Consider the following 18,123-nt stretch of genomic DNA (forward strand, 5'->3'; position numbering starts at 1 on the left):
TTTTTTTATTAATCCGTTTATTTTTACAGGCTCAGTTACATAGGTTTAAAGGAGCCACGCTCTTAAATATATTTTTACTATAAAATATTAACATGTTTCCTTAATTCTATGGTTAATAAAATAGGAAACCGATTACTCGCGGTCGACTCGAGTTTAGAAGGGTGACACACTTTGATTGGGAAAAGGATGGGATGTAAGGATATTGTAGCAATGTTCACACTCACACTCGCATTTACATTCACATTCTCATTCACACTCACACTTCACACTCAATTCTTAAAACTATCCTTACATCTAATATGTATTCACAATTTAACTTATTCTAATGTTAGAAGGAAGCGAACCGATAGTTCGCGAAGGACGAAAAGGAGGGGTAACGTATTTTCTTAAAATTCCACAAAAAGCATATGTGAATAGCCCTTACAAATTCCAACAAGTCGTCCATACATCGGAAGATGAATACTTTACAGGGAAAAAGTTTTTCTAACAATAACTTTTTCATGTTTTCTTTGAAAAAATTACAGTGTAGTAGTAGTGTATTCGATAAAAGTTTTAGATCTCATTAAAATATGATCTTTTGTCGAAGACGTAATCTTTGTATCATTTTTAGCTTTTGAATATTAGTCATTATTGTATGAAGACTCCTGAGGAAAATAATGTTTTGCTCGTAAAATTTTTGTGTATAAATTCTCACGTTTGACATGTTGTTGACATGTTTCTAAATAGTAAACAATTAGCAGAGCATGTAAATCACGATAATTTATACATAAAAGTGTTACAAATAAATCATTAATAGTAATGTTATCAAAGAAAAACATAAGAAAGTTGTTGTTCGAAAAACTGTTTCCATGTAAAATTGCCCATCTTCCGATGTATGGGTGACTTGTTGGGAATTTTAAGGGCTATTTACATGTTCACATTTGGTTTAGTTTGGTGAAAAATTGTCTCGCTTGGATTCCTTGGATGCTTGGTGACTACAATCAGTCGGGACTTGTCTGGAACACTCCAAGAAACGATCGTCCTTCCGTTGATGCCTTGCAATCTAGCATTTCTGTCGCTTGTGCTTCGTTACTAGACGGTTTCAGTTTGCACGGTTTATCTCAAATCAATCATATTACCAATCAGAATGCACGAATTTTGGATTTTGCCCTGGTGAATGAAGCTACGCTCTCACGATGCCTTCTCGAAGAAGCAGCCGAACCGCTCTCCGTTCTTGACTCCAACCATCCTGCTTTGGAGTTGACAGTTAGTCTATCACAGTCCATCGTACTTGAAAACATTCCGGATGAACCTGGACTTGACTTTCATCGAACCAATACTGAAGGCTTACTAGAAGCCCTTCGCCAAACTGATTGGCATTTCTTAGAATCCGCTGACGATATAAACGTTGCAGTTGATTGCTTTACAAGCTTGCTTAAAAGTCATTTGGTTGATTTCATCCCACTGCGCAGACCGTCTCCCGCGGAAATGTTTCTGGGCAACGAGGTTGTTCATTCAACTGCAGAAAAATGTAGATTGTTTGCAACTCACTTCAAAAGCGCATTCAACGACACGATTTCGTCAAGAATCTTGGACGCTTGTAGAGATACACCAAGAGACGTGTGCCATCTGGGAAACCTCGACATCACACCCAATCAAGTGAAATTCGCCATAAACAAATTGAGATGTTCAATATCCAGTCCTGATGGAATACCTACCTACATCCTTAAAAAATGTTGTGACGAGTTGGTTTCTCCACTCACGTCCATCTTTAATCTGTCATTAAGGCAACGCTGTTTTCCCACAAGCTGGAAGACGTCTATCATGTTTCCTGTGTTTAAAAAGGGAATCGGCAGAATGTTGAGAACTACATAGGAATAACTTCGCTTTGCGCCTGTTCCAAGGTTTTCGAAATTCTTATGAACGACCTACTTTTCGACTCTTGCAAGAATTACATTGCCATGGATCAGCACGGGTTTTATCCGAAAAGGTCAACTACCACGAACCTAGTTCAGTTCGCCTCTTTTTGTATAAAAAACATTGATGCTAGTGCCCAAGTCGACACCGTCTACACAGACTTGAAATCTGCCTTCGATAGAGTTGATCATGGAATACTGTTGGAACGATTAGGGAGAATCGGTATCTCCGCGGATATTATCAGCTGGTTCAAATCATACCTCTTAAATCGTAGGCTCACTGTTAGCATTGGGTCGGTAACTTCGGAACATTTCTCGAATTTATCTGGCGTGCCACAAGGGAGCAATCTGGGTCCCTTGCTATTTTCAATATTTATAATGAGCTATCTGTCATACTACCACCCGGCTATTGACTGTTTTACGCTGACGACGTCAAAATCTACATGGTCATGAGGAGTATTGAAGACTGTTACGCTTTACAACGGCTGCTGAATCGTTTCACTGAATGGTGTACACGGAACATGCTTACGCTAAGCATTCATAAATGCAACGTTATCACGTTCCACCGCAAGCTCAATCCGACAGAGTCCGATTACGCAATTGACGGACAGTCTCTCGATCGTGTATATCATGTTCATGATCTCGGGATCATCCTAGACTCAGCATTCACCTTCCGATCACACTACAACGACATTATTTCTAGAGCTAACCGCCAGCTGGGATTCATGTTTAAAATATCCCAAGAGTTTAACGACCCACGTTGCCTCCGGTCTCTATACTGCACTCTGGTGCGATCGATTCTGGTATTTAACTCTGTAGTTTGGTGCCCATACCAGTCAACATGGACCGCAAGAGTCGAAGCAATACAGAGGAAATTCGTTAGATATGCCCTCCGACGTCTTCCGTGGCGAGATGCATTGAACCTTCCCCGATACGAAGATCGATGCAGATTGCTGGGACTGCAGACACTGGAACAGAGAAGGAGTATTGACCAAGCTGTGTTTGTTGCAAAAATTTTCAACGGAGAAGCTGACGCACCGGAATTATTAGGACAGCTTAACACCTACGCTCCTGAACGACTGCTTCGCCAACGAAACTTTCTGCTTCTTGAGCCCCGAAATACTTTGTACGGCCTCCATGACCCTGTGCAATTCATGTCGGCAAGTTTCAATGAAGTTTTCGTTCACTTTGATTTTGGCTCTACTGCGTCTGTATTCAAACACAGACTCACAGAACTGAATAGGATGAACCACTGACAACGACATTAACTATGGACAAGGGCCCAGTTCCCAATCAGTTTTTTGTTATTTTTTTTATGATTTGACCACAGTTGACGCCTATTATTATTTACTTTTTTATATTTGTTCTGTTCAAAATGTGCTACTTTTTTATACTTATATATGTTTTGCATGTGAATGAAAAGATATGGGGTTTTGGCCTTCTCTATTTGGTTTTCCCCATCTTAATTCATTAAGACAACAAAAAGTCAGATGAATAAATAATAAATAAATAATAAATAAATAATTCCCTTCCAGTCACAACACATTTCATCCTTTGACCAGAATTGCATAGGTACAGTAGAACCCCGATTATCCGCGGAATAGTCGGGCTAGGTCACCGCGTATAACGAAAATCGCGGATAACGAGGCGTAAACACGAAAAAGAGATGCCTTAGCATGAAAACTATGTTTCATCAATACAGAAAGTATTAAACTATCCATATGTAAGGTCGTGTACACCAATGTTCAGATAATGTGAATGTTATGGCCAAGACAAAAAGCGCAAGACCCTACCACTCACAAATTTCGGGAACGTCTATAGAATTACTAGGGAACTCATTTTTGCGGATAATCGGAGTTATACTGTATTATGGTTTTTGAGTTATAATTTTTTGTTGGAAATCAAGAAATTATTTTGGCTTTTTTCAAAAAGTAGTCTTTTTTTTGAATATTTCATGCATGCAAAGCTGCTTAAAAGACCCATGTCTTAACACCCACAACGTTTCACTGCTATCTGAGATGGTGTCGAGTTGGCATGGAAATTGTCAAACTTGAATATATTTTTTATGTTTTCATATTTTTTCTAATTTTCAACAAATTTGACGTAGGATTACTTTTTTCGGGATCATATTGAGGGTACAAATTGAAAAACCTAAAACGGTCGCATCGTGCAAATTGCCCAATTTCGAACGTTTACTGTTCAGTCATATCAAATTTCTGCATCAATCGATTTGCGCACTTCGTAACAATTTATCACAATATAGAAAATAATAAACTCGTATATTATGAAACTAACTAGCGAACAATTGAGTTTTATGTTTGTTTTCCTGCTGACGTGCATCGCATATGTCACATACTTCTGAAAACCGAGAATTGTTTCAGTTGTTGTTTTTGTTGACGTAGGATAACGTTTCTCGGGAACATATTTGGGTGCGAAATGAAACAAATGGAGCGCTTGCAGTCAGATTCCATATCCAGAATCCTGTTTCCCAAAAACAGCTCAAATGAATTTGGACCATCAAGGTGCAATATGTCTGAAAAGTCGCGAAAGTAGGCAGATTAAACGAGGAAAAGAACCACAGAGAATGAAACAATAAAGGCACCGACTAGCTCAAAAGTTTCAACAAATATTATAGTTTCATTTCTAGAAACCAACTACACACTATGAAAACAAACGATGTAATACTTTTACTTGGAGGCCTCTGTGTTTTCCCAGATCTCCACATCACACACCACTTTTACCACTCGAGAGTCCCGTAAACCAGGTGAAACCACCGTTATCATCAAGGCTTCAGGATAATCCTGTCCTTGTCTGGTGCACCATCAAAGTGCCTTTCTTCTTTCTTCCTTTTTCACGTTTTCACGTTTTCTTGAATGTTATTATTCATTGTGAATGCTACAAGCGACGGACGAAATGTTCTAACCTCTGTTGAGCGAAGCCTATAGCAAATATTGTTTCACAGCAACATGGAGGAGGCGCGACGGCAGAGTGGGCAGTGCTGCCGGTTCCGTTTTTTTTGTTTCCAAATCTTGGAAGAATCGCAAAGGCGAAAAACCCACACACACAGGTGTTCGCCGGGTAACTGATGGACGGATGAAATTTCATCAGTTTTGTTTTCCCCGACGCCCGCTTTTTATGCCCAGAGGCCACTGATTGTGAAATCGATTCCGAACCTCATACGATTATGGAAATTGACTCTGTGTGTGTGCGTTTTCCTGGGGGCGAACTTTCCTTCTCGGCGCAGCGAAGGACGAAATTGACAATGGAAACAGTGAAATTGGAATTGTTTCTTTTTTTTTTTTTTTTTGAGGGGTGAGTGGTTCGATATCACCTGTCATATCTTCCGGTGCTTGCCCATTTCCGGGATCGGTCTGAGAGATGGGACAGAAAAAAGAGACCAGACATGACGTCCAGTTCGAATTCCGCCAGCGCCAGATGCGAGAGAGATAGCGAAAGCCGTGGCAGCCACGTGCGCTGCCGGTCGCATCTTCCACATTTGGTCCTGTTTCTGTTTTCCTGCCGGAATGCCATTAAGGATGGCATTTAGCTCCGTTATAATTATCTTGATTTTAATGAAGCCGGCAACGGTGGCGCTTGAGGGATGCGAGAACGACACTAAAGGATGTCATTCCAACTCGGAGGGACCCTGTTCTGGTGGTACTGTTTATTGTATCTTGTTTCGTTTTTCGCAAATATTTTCCTTCTCGGAAAGACATTAACGAGCGGAATGAGTGTTGAAATGTGGCCTACGGAAAGGCATTGTGTTATTTCAATTTTGTGCAGATTCTAATTACATCTCCAATGGTTGAGAATTCGCTTCTAATTTAATTACAGCATTTCAATCAATACTAAAACAAACTTGCACCGGAATACAAAAGTGGAAGACAAACCACAATTCACCGAAAACAATATACGGCAAACATTGCGTTCCTCATTATATAATCACATACAGAATGAACTTCCTCGCCAATCATATCAAACCAAAGTAGGCCAACAAACAAACCGACTGACAGCGGGAGCCCAGCCAGCAACACAATCGACATCAGCCAGTCAAAGCAACCCATACTTCTGACAACCGGTTCACGTGTGTGTGTGTGTGTCTGTGTGTGCGTGAGTTTGTGTGTAATCCCATTAGGCTTGTAAGAGGATTATGAAGCACAGCTCGCGGGCACCGAGGGTTCAGAGAGCTCAAGCCCTCCCATGACATCCCCCACTTGCTCCGCGTTGCTGGTCCGGGACTCAAACGCCCAGGTCGTCGTCGTCGTCGTCGTCATTCAAAAGTAATTTGTGTTTGTGTGTCCCTCCTCTCCCCCCCCCCACCCCTTTCCGGCACTTCTTGCCTCGGTGGGACACCCGGCATTTGCAAGGATTCATTTCCACTTGTTCTCCTGTGCCGCTGTGGCTCATTTTTTGTTCCTCTGGGGAGGAGGCACACACCGTTTCGTACCGGGAGTGGCCACCGCAGTACTTGTTCAGACCATTGTGAGTGAAGTCTTTATCAGCTGTGAAGTCCGAAGCAGTGGCTGCAGAGATTCAGGAGAACATTTGACAGCAGATGAGAAGAAAAAAGATCCTACACAACATACATACATCCAGGAGGAACCGTCTGCCTTGCGTGCACAGCTTCCCGATGAAGTGGCTGTGACCCAAAGTGGACACACATGAGGGGTAAGGTAAGCAGCAGCAGTATCATTACCGAGTGGCTTAGTTAAAGAGAAACTGAAAGCGGTCATCAATTCGGAGTTTAACCCTCGGTTCAGATGTGATCAACCGAGGGCAGGAAAAGTGCAGTAGTCAAGTGGGGGAAGCAATATCTTTTTGCGGTTTTGCCGGGTCTCTCCGGTTGGTCTGGCTGTACGGTGCGATAAGAGCCGGCCTGGTGGAATGGTGTGACCAAGGGCTGTCGTGCTAAATTAACAGCAGGAAATAATAGAGCGAAAATCGGTGCAAAAATATGACAACTTGCACACCAGCTGGATGATAACGGGCCTTTTAACAGGCGAAGGGGGATATGGTTCGAAGGTGGAAAAAATTAATGGGTTTGTGAGGGCCGAGTTTTCACCCCATTATGAATAATTATGTTGGAAGCATGAAATGAGTGGGTCGTCCGGAATTCTATTTGTTTCAATCATATAGAATCCCGAATCATTGCTCATTTCACAGCAGCTTCGGAAGCAGAACTCAGTGGCCAGCACGAGCTCTAGTAAGTTGTACAACAGGGTTCTAATGAGGCACCAAAGTTGCTTCGTTATGAATGACTAAACGTACGTAAAGATGGAATTTGGGGAGCTTACTAAGCAATAGTTGTATGCTGAAAAATTTGCTAGAAAGCTTCCGAGCTAGTCCAAACAACATTTCCAACCGATGTAGATTTTTGCTTCACAAAGCCAGTTCTCCAAGGTTTGTCAAGAGAAATTTAATTTTTGGTCTCTCAGGAGTTTATAAATTTTATTTCTTCTTCTTCTTCTTCTTCTTCTTCTTCTTCTTCTTCTTCTTCTTCTTCTTCTTCTTCTTCAATGGCACTAACGTTCCCAGAGGAACTTCGCCGTCTCAACGTAGTATTACTTGCGTCATTTTTTATTAGTACTTAGTTGAGATTTCTATGCCAAATAATACAACACGCCTTGAATGCATTCTGAGTGGCAAGCTCTAGAATACGCGTGGATCACAGTGCAAGTCGGAGGAAATTTCTTTGACGAAAAATTCCCCCGACCAGAACGGGAATCGAACCCGAACACCCGGCATGTTAGTTATGACGCTAACCACTCGGCCAAGGGAGCACATCAGATTGTTTTAATTTGTTTGATTTTTTCATATATTGAGACAAAATGAATTTCAGAATTTCAAATTTTTCGATACTTCGATATTGAAGTTCTATTTACGAATTACGAAAAAAAAATGATTTAAAACAATCTATATAAATAAAAATGTAAGGCAAAATCTGTTGGTAAGCGAAAAACCCAAAGAAGGGATGGTCCGATTTTAGCCTCCTGTATTTTGTTGTATTCGTTTCTTCCCGTCTGAAGGAAGGTCGGAAAATTCGGAAAATTGAATTCCCACATGTTCGAAAATTACATCATAATAAGCGTTGTTAGTCCATTCGATATTTGCGCTATCGAAATTGATCTCTGTTCGTAAGTGGAAATGGATTTTCAGGCGAAATAACGCATTTCAATATCTTATATCTATAAATAAAAATGGAAGGCTTAATGTGTTGGTAAGCGCAAAACCCGAGGAAGGAATGGTTCAATTTGAGTCATCTATATTTCGTTGTATTCGTCTCTTCCCGTAGATCAATATAGCGGAGAAAAAACCGGAAAATTTGGAAAATGGAATTCCTATATGTTCTACAATTAGCTAAGCATTGTTAGGTCCACTTGATGTTGGCGCTAACGAAATTGATTTTTGTTCGAAAGTGGAAAAGGATTTTCAGACGGAATATCGCATTCCTATATCTTCTATCTATATAAACAAAAATGGAAGGCCAAGTGTATTGGTGTGCCCTAAACCCGAGGAAGCAATGGTCCGATTTGAGCTGTCTTTATTTTGTAATATTCTCTGTATCAAACATGTATTTCATGCAACGGAGAAACATGTTATTTACAAATGCTTGAAGAATATTGAACGAGAATTGTGTCTGAAAATAATTTTATATTATAAGGACGAATTTTTGTAGAAGTACTAGACAATTTATAGTAAAAGGAAATTGTAAAGGGTTGAAGGGTAATCAATCAATGAAGAGTTCAGTGATGGGACTCACTTAGTAAGAAATCGTGGATGTCTGAAAGTATTCAAAATAAACAATCTATTTTGGGCGGGACGAAGTTTGTCGGGTCAGCTAATCTAGAATAAATTCTCATTACAAAAAAAGACGGGTGGGTAATGTCGGGGACATAACCGGAGTGACGTAGGACTATGCAAAGGGGACAGCTTTTGTTAAATATATATTTTAAATATATTGTTTTATTTTCTTCACCTACGTGAATACCTACCTATCTACCTGAAAAATGGATTAGTTTACTGTTTACTCTTTATGAATATGTTGATGGTTCTGAAAAGAACCTTTGGTGTTGTGTTTTTGTTATCACCCGATATTCCCATCTTGTTCGGCTAAACCTTCCTGTTTAGCGATTTGTTGTCACTCGCCACAGCTTTCACAGTTGGAAAATTTCTTCCCATCCAGCTTGTGACATATTTTACAGTAAATTACATTCAATGGCACGTCGCATTACCACCACTCAGTGCCGGATTGGAGGTAATTTTAACCTGTAATTGAACATTTGCGATGACAGTGGTACAGTGTCGACTTTCAATGTGGGGTCATAATTTGGATCTCTATGTTTACAAAAATGTCCAACTAAATAAGTCACATTACATGTCCGTCCAATTAGCTAAATGTCGAACTAATTGTAGATTACTGTACTTTCAATCTGGAAACAATTTAAGAATTGGTGAAAATTGAATAATCAGGAAAGTCCCCAACTATCAATAAGCTCAGAACAACTGCCAAATTCACATACTCATCAAATCCTGGCAAACAAATTATGAAAACATCAATTTGTGTTTTATTATTATTTTGGATAATGTTTTAGAAAGCATTGAACTTTATTTCCTAAACTCTTTTTTGGAAGGTTTAATGGCCCTGAAAAGCGCCTTGTTTTATGGAATGGTTCCAATTTAGAAAACTTAGTACTCGTAGTTTTGAAAAAAACCATTTCGAACGCCCTCGATGCCGCCTTGTTCTGGATTTGCCGCCAAAGCAGTTTGTATAAAGAACAAACTTTTTTCTTCTGCTACCTGATGCCGTTTTGCGATTGCGTTTGCCACTCGCCACTCGCTGTAGGTTTTCTTATCGTCGACCACCACGGTTCGAGCGGGATTTTGCCTTTCCCTTCACTTTTCCTCCTTTGCCATATCCAACCATGGCTGCTTGTGTTGGTTTGTTGATGTGAGGTGATGCGAAACGATGTGGTGTACGGTTCGGATGAGAATGATCGTTACGGCAGCGGAGAGGGGATTTTTAAGCTGACTGGCTGGCTCGAGAATTACGCATGTATGAGACTGCGACCAATGTTTCGTTCATTTTTTTCTTTTTCCTTTCCAATCGTGCTTCATTCTATTTCGCTGCTGCTCTGGTTGCCCGTTTTGGTCGGTACGATTTGAGGAGCACAAAATGGACCAATCAAAAATGGGCACATAGTGTATTTGGACAATGCTTGATATTTCACAATTATTCAATTATTTATCTCAAGAAAAATTAAATGTTATTCGTTATGATAGATGCGTAGATATATTTCCTATCAATTGATGCAAAAACCTTTGCGATCTATTGAGAAATGCTCGAGTTATAAGCGTTCCAAATCTTGCATTTTTTTCCTACTTGTTCAGTGCCTAGATTTCCATTTCACCCCCTATATCTTCCGGTTAGACGTAGTCCTACGTCAATAAATCTAAAATTTAAAAAAAATCTGAAGGAACATGATAATCGAAAAATTGAAGAATAAAAAGTATTCTTCAATATCAAAAAAGAAAAAAAACAATGATCAGAAAACAGGAAATAGAAAAAAAGAGGAATCAAAAATTCGAAAAATAAAGAAATCAAGAAATATTAACTTTTTAAAAACAACAAGATTTAAGAGCTTTGAAAACTAGGAATGAAAGGAAAATGGAAAAATTCGAGGATGGAAGAAATAAAACATGAAGAATTTAACCAAAAAAATGATCAAAAAATTAAAAAAATCGTTCTCAATTATAAAAATTTCAAAATGTATAAACATAACAAAATCGAACAATGAAAATTCGAAAATGAAAAAAAAAATTAAAAATGAGCAAATTGGAAATTTTGTAATTTTTTGTTTGCCTTCTTTTTTGTATTATAGTGACTTTCAACACATTTGGCTGGTTTGTCACTTATTGTTGGATTTTGTTTTGTGAAAAAAGAAATGAAAAAATCTACAAATTCCAAATTCTTTATACTTAAAAATCGGAGAATCAGAAAATCCATTAATTGAAGAATTCTCAATTTTATAAGTATACAAATTTCAACATTCTCAATTTGTAAAAATTTGGGAAATGAAACTCACAAATTCAAAACTACAAAATTCCAAAAATCGAGGGGTCCTAAAATGTAATTAATTGATGAATTAAAAAAAACGAAAAGTCGAAGAATAAGCAATCAAAAACTCAGTAAATCCAAAAATTTAAAAAAAACTATGGTATTCAAAGATCTCATTTCTATTATTTTTCATTTCTATTATTAGAATATTATAGGAATATAACAGAAAAATAGAAATAAAAAATCGAAAATATCAAACAATTCAAAACAACTTCAGTTCAACAAGAACAACAGTTCGAAAATACAAAGCTCCCAAAAAAAATTAAATCAAATATAGGTCAGACTCGATTATATACAGATCCGACTATATGTGATTCGATTATATACAATTTTGGACTCGATTATATACAGTTTGGAAAATCATTTTTTTTTGTATATTTCAAATATGACTTATTTCAAGAAGCAATGTGACCTTTCAACGTTAAGGTAGAATATAAATGGCTATTACATGTACATTGGGGTAAAAATAGTGATTTTTGAACATTTTACTTGATTTTTTACCAGGAATTGTTTAGATCGATATTGCAGCCAAATTAGGAAAGATAGAAGTTGGGTGTCAAATAATAAATAGTAGAGTGTCCATATTTGAAAAACCATACATTAAAATATTCAAAAATCAGTAAAATTTGAAACCAAAAAATTAATTCATGAATTTAGAAACACGAAATATCAAAAATCTCAGAATACAAATATGATTGATTAACTAAAAAAATCGAAAAATCAGTAAATTAAAAAAAATAAAAAAGCTGAAAGTTTGAAAATAAATTAAACAGTCCTCAAATTCAATGACAAAAAAATAAAAATTAGAAAACTCAGTGAATAAACTAAGAGCATTCAAAAATCTTATAATTCAAAACTAAAAAAAAAATCCGAAAAAACAGTAGGAAGAAAAATAAAAACAAATGAAAAAAAATTCAAAAATTCTAATATATTCCAAAAATATGAAAATTCAAAAATCAAGAATCAAACATTTAAAAGAGATATGAGGATCAAGCAATAAAAAACCAAAAAAAAAGAAAACTCCAACAAAATAAACTTCTAACATCAAAAATAAAAAAAAAACGGAAATCCTAACTTGTGAAAATCCCAAAAATTGAAACATTAACAATCAACATATCAAAACTCCCGAAAATCGAAAAAAAAAACTCATAATTTTCGAAATACGAAATTTCAAAAATCAAGAATCCAAAAATGTGAATGAAAATGAATTTAAAAACCAAAAAATCAATAATTAAAATTGAGAAAAAATTAAAAATTTGAAAATAACAAATCCTGAAACCCTCAAATTCAGAGATAAAAAAATCAAAAATTCAGTCAGTAAATCGAGAAATAGAAAAAATCTATAGCATTCTAAAATATTATATTCGAAAAAAAGAGAAAAAACTATCGGAAAATCAGTTAATATAAAAGTAAAAAGGCAATGAATGATAAAAAATTCAAAAAACTTTTGAATATCCCATGAAAACAAAAAAAAATACAATTAAAAAAAATTGAAACAATCAATAAATCTAAAATTTAAAACATCCTTAAATCTAAAATTTAAAAAAAAAATCCTTATGAAGTGAATAATTCATGAATAATTCAAAAAATATCCAAACTTAAAAATTCAAAACTCATTTTTTTTATAATTCATTTATTTTTACAAACTCAGATTAAAAATCAAAAATGGAATCATCAAAATTTCAGTAAATTCAAAATTCGAAAAAATAACTCAAAAATTGCAAAAATACGAACTGTCAAAAATATTGAAATTAAAAAAAAAATCAATAAAAAAACAAAAATCCATAAAACGCGATATATTTGAAAATTCCAAAATCAAAAGGATCAGTGAACGGAACATTTAAAAAAAAAAACAAAAAATCCGAGATTGTAAAAAGCCATCAATTCAATGATTTAACGATCTAAAAACTCTAAATTATAAAAGTATATCAAAAACGCAAAAAGTACGTAAGAAAAAAAATTTAAAAGCCAATTTTTCAATTTTTTTGGTTTTTTAATTTTTTGAGTGTTTGATTTTTACAAATTCAGTAAATTCAAAATTCGAAAAATTAACTCAAAAATAGAAAAATATGAGCTGCCAAAAATCTTTAAATTAAAAAAATCAATGAAAAAACAAAAATCCAAAAAAACCCGATATAATTCCAACATCAAACCGATCAGTGAACCGAGGATTGAAAAAAAAACCAAAAATTCCGAGATTGTAAAAAGCCATCAATCCAATGATTTAAAAATCTAAAAATTCCTAATTATAAAAGTATATCGAAAACGCAAAAAAAAATGTAAGAGAAAAACATTTAAAAGCAAATTTTTCAATTTTTTGAGTGTTTGATTTTTTTCCGATCATAAAATTTTTCAATTTTGAAATTCATCGGAGTTTCGATTTTTCAATTTTAAAATTTTCCAATTTTTCAATTTTTTTTTCGGCCATTCGAATTTGAAATTTTTTTGTTTTACATTTATTTTTTATTTTTTGAGTTTTAATTTTTTCTTCTATCGATTTGTGTTATTTTCCAGCTTTCGATTTTTGTTTTTTTGGCTACTCAATATTAAATTCTCGATATTTTATTTGCAGTCTAAAAGAAAATCATGAAATAATTTTTAAATTAAAAAATTAAGTTTATGGGCTTCCAAAATTTGTCAAATAAAAAAATTACGAAATACAAAAAATACGAAATACGTAAAAATGAAAAAAAAAACCTTTGACCTTTCCAAAGTTTTGAAAAAGTTATGAAATAAAAAAATTGAATATACCAACATTAATGAAAATAAAAATCGTTCATTGAAAAAGGAAAAAAAAATGCAAAAATCTGATAAACTAAAAATCCGAACAATCAAAAAATGTAAACATTGAAGAATGAAAAAAATAAAATAAGATAATCAGAAATTCAAAACATAAATTAAAGAAAAAGAAAATAGAAAATTCCAAAATCCAAAAAAAAAAAATCCGAAAAGTGTGATAATCCCCAGGGACCGACGCGGGGCTCAATGTGCTGAACTCTTTGGTTGCTTCACTGTGACTAATAATTTTTTTTTATATTCGAAATTGAAAATATTTGTGTATTTTCAATACAAATACGCTCGGCAGTAAATTTAAGAAATGAGGTGCAACATCCGTTTCACTTTAGTGATTTTCGACACGCTACAACTTCACAATAAATATGCACATGGAGATGGAATATTCATAATTTTGAAGCCTCAGGTTTCGGTCTTGGTATCTTCTTCTTTGCAGAAAATTGCGAGAATGTGTGATGGACGAAAATATCAGAGGAGAAAATTACTCATTTGTATCGGTTTTACAAAAAGCTTTTGTAAGCTCAGACAATATGAAATTTTTCTGAGATCTTGGGGGTATATTAGACTTAAAATGTACCTGGACAAACAAAACTAGTTTTTTTTAGATTTTTTTTTCAGAAAATACATAACAACAGAAAAATTTACACAAAAAATTAAAAGAATTCAATAAATGATAAGATAACGAACAACATATTAGCCAAGGGAAGACAATAACGAATGAATAACAAGCTTGGTTTCATTATTCTTTTGTTTGTTGTTCTGGGTTTTCTACATTATTTGGTTATGGATCGAAAATTGAAAACATTATATGAATAAACAGTATGAACAAATTGAATCCGAATAACTTTCAAAAAAGACTACGGAATAGATCATCGCAATCGTTCTTGTCATCGGAAACGAAAAATGACATTGTTGATTAATGATATACAAGTTTTTTGAATGACTTCTTTTGAGCTGTGGTGTTGCAATTTTCGCTTTTGAATCTATCAATTCAATATGAGGAAAATACGGCGACAATACTGCCGAGCCTAACACCAATTAAAGGGCTTCAAATTATTCATTTCTACAGCTCATAGTGTCTCTTGTTTCAAGCTTCCTAGAACGCTTCCATTGAACAAAATTCAATGATCGTTATCCATACCGCCCCCACCGCCAAAACATCGCGAAACTGAGGACATAAAAAAGTGCCATTTACGTAATTTTCCGCCAACCGAAAAATCGATGGTTCGCGCGTACCAATCGACAATTAGCCACAAATTTAATTAAGGCCATTCCGGACACTCACTCACCGAGGGGTGGTGGTGAGCGAATCTAGTAGATGGGCGAACTCAGTAGCATTGCATTGATCAAGACTCTGCTCAAGACTGTGTTGAAAATTTCAAAAGCCAAAAACCTTTCAAACACACTTCGCTTCGACAAGCCATTAGCAACCCCTGAAGCAATAAATCAATACCCAATGCCACACAACCCCCACATCCCCCCCCCCACACACACACACGCCATTGCTGCTGCTGCTGCTTTCACGCTTGACTTCACACTTCTGCCAAACACTTGCCACGGCTCGGATCGTGGTCAGCCCCACAGCGGTCGGTCAGCCAGCCGGCCAGTCGCCCAGATGCACACTGGGAACCTTGATTCGGTCTCTTCTTGTGTGCCTCGATTAAACTGAGCGCCGCACCACTTGCGATGGCCAATCGATCCGCCGGGGTTGGGAAATTTAATGGCAAGAATGGTAGTCGGCGAAAATCATCGCTTAAAATCACTCAATGTTTTTTTTTTTTCGTCTGTTTCGTTTTCATAACCTGTTTCGAGGAGAGTGCCTTAATGGTGGAAAAGCACTTGATTCATTTTTTTTCTTCTGAAGATGCTGGAAAGCTTACCGCCTCTCAAGGGTTCTGCTGGTTTCCTCGTCCATCAACAACCGAATTGTTATTTACCTGAAACAAACAGAACAAACAACATACGATCAGTGTTATTGTGGCACGTGTGTTCTCAAGGATAAACCCGCTCTGTCATTGTGTTACGACGATCTCGCAACAGTGTTATTAGAATTCACAAAATACGAACTTCCCTTCCGGGAAGTGCATTCCAAAAATAGCGCTGCCGTCGGTAATCGTAGTGATAGATTAGATTTTTGGCCTCACTTCATTGCGCGCCCACCGGAATGTGTATGACCACAAACAAAAAAAAAAACACAAAAATAAATCACATCCTTTCGGATTAGGGGATGACATACGTCATCCGTTGGGATTTTTTTCTCTCTATATATTGTTTGTTTGTCAGGGGATGGAAACGTGGGTGGAAATTTGATTTGTTGCCCAACGGAAACAATGAGGGAAATGGAACTTCATCTGAAGGTAGTAAATGGAGGCACTGTAAGAAATGCTCGAACAATATTTTTAGAACAAAAAATTATCAAAAACCTCTGGGAATATGCAAAAGTTTTGGAAATGGAAGTCAACAAAAACATTCAGGTTCATTTTACAGACTTTCTTTGGCAAAAATACAAGTCAAGCGTCAGAAATTGTGAATCATGTTTATGGTCCCAATACTGTAACAACAAATAACATGCAATTTTGGTTTCGTCGATTCACTTATGAAAACATTTGTATGTCTACCGAGTTCGGTTTAAAAGAAAAGTAAGAAAGAAGCTTGAGAGAATCTACTACTCCTGTTTTAAGTCAACGAAGATGCAAATTTTAAACTGACGAAAGTATGACACTAAGTAAGATTTTCATTCCTGTAGTGATTTGCAGTGTTTGGATTTCGATCAAAATCAAATGATACACAATGTGTCATGCAAGTAAACTCTCACGAACATATAAACAAATATGAGAGGATCATTCAGATACTTGTATGAATGTCAGCAATCACTTTTGTAACATTTAGTGATTAAACTAAGAGAGGAACGAAGACTGTTGTTTGCATATTCGAGTTGTATCAAACATGGCACACTATTTTCGAAGCCTGCATACAAGTTTGAACCGCATATATCGTCTCATTTTACTATAGCGAAACCCACTGCACAGACAAGTGTAAAGCAATAAATGATACAAGAAAAATTACGTCATCATTACGTCACCATTTGTGGAGAGCAGCGAATGGGAAAAGAGATAAAACGCGAGAGTTTTTGCCTAAGACAAGACCAGACAACTGGCTTCTTACTCTTCTTCGTCGTCCAAAAACGAAGCCATGACATGAAGATGCCAGAGCTGCCAAATATTATAAAATATCGGATTTTTCAAATTTCTATTTTAATGAATCGTAACATTTGGTTGGTGCGAATTCAATGATTATTGCATATTTTCAAATAGACAATCTCAAAAATATGCTTTAAAAGGATAAAATAAGTCTTTTAAATACCCATATCTATAATATAATCGTTTCCAAAACAAATTTGGGATTTTTTTTAGCAAATAAATCTAATCTGACAACCGTTACAGCGTTATGCAGATTCTCATTGTCTGAACCAAAACATTCTATCTTATTATATGAGCAGGAATACAACCAAAACAACGTTAGGAAGCCATTTTATTCATACAAAACGTAATTCAAAAATAAAAATGAAGTGTAAAGCCTTAAATTGTGAGCGAAGGACGGATACTCATTTTCAGAGAAGATCAAATTAAGCTATTAACAGGAGAGGTTAAAAAAGTGAAACGTTGGTCCAATGAAACGATTACGGAAAATTTACAAATTCGGTTTGCATGTCAAGGTGGATACGACAAGCTTATTCAAAAAGGCTTCCCGTTCCCATCCACGAGGACTCTACTACGCCAAATTGAAGGAGTTCGTTTCAGTCCTGGTATGTAATTATAATCATATGTCTCATCGCATGTTAATATATGAAATGATATTTTGTAGGTATTCTTGAAGATATATTCGAGCTGCTACAACATAAAGTCTCCACAATGTCGGTTGAAGAAAAGGACTGCGGATTGGTTCTAGACGAAATGAGCATAGACGAGGCAAATGAGTTTTGCCAAAATACGAAGCAGTTTGTTGGAACAACAACGCTTCCTATGTCCCAAACTTTAGCCTGTAAAGCTTTGGTATTCATGCTAGTTGGAATCGCAGGGCGCTGGAAACAGGTGGTTGCTTTCGAGTACACCGGCAACTCTATACAAAAAGAGTTTTTGAAGAATGCTGTATTGTCTGCAGTTTCAAGAGCAGAGGGAATCAGTTTGCGTGTCCATTTTATAACAACAGATTCCGGGTCCGAAAACCAGCGCATGTGGAAGGATTTGGGGATCGATATTCGTCGCAAAAATGAGACATTAAATGCTGCGATACCTCATCCAAACGCTGAGAACAGAATGC

The 18,123-nt window shown here is 36.1% G+C and overlaps 2 protein-coding genes across 3 annotated transcripts in view; one reads left to right on the forward strand and one right to left on the reverse strand.

Annotated features, from left to right (window-relative positions):
- LOC129762698 (uncharacterized) overlaps nt 1-18,123 on the reverse strand; it is a 363,476-nt gene that overhangs the window by 270,301 nt on the left and 75,052 nt on the right. The gene's annotated exons all lie outside the window — the stretch shown is intronic.
- The window catches only part of LOC129762709 (uncharacterized), a 30,333-nt gene continuing 18,498 nt past the window's right edge, over nt 6,289-18,123 (forward strand). Inside the window, exon 1 of one of the 2 annotated variants that reach the window (XM_055761217.1) lies at nt 6,289-6,563. In XM_055761217.1, coding sequence (XP_055617192.1) covers nt 6,557-6,563 — 7 coding nt within the window. In that variant the 5' untranslated portion in view covers nt 6,289-6,556. Of the gene's footprint in view, nt 6,569-18,123 lie in introns of both variants that reach the window. The other variant, XM_055761218.1, reaches the window with a different exon arrangement.

The sequence above is a fragment of the Toxorhynchites rutilus genome, chromosome 1, assembly GCF_029784135.1.
Source record: "Toxorhynchites rutilus septentrionalis strain SRP chromosome 1, ASM2978413v1, whole genome shotgun sequence".
Taxonomy (NCBI): domain Eukaryota; kingdom Metazoa; phylum Arthropoda; class Insecta; order Diptera; family Culicidae; genus Toxorhynchites; species Toxorhynchites rutilus.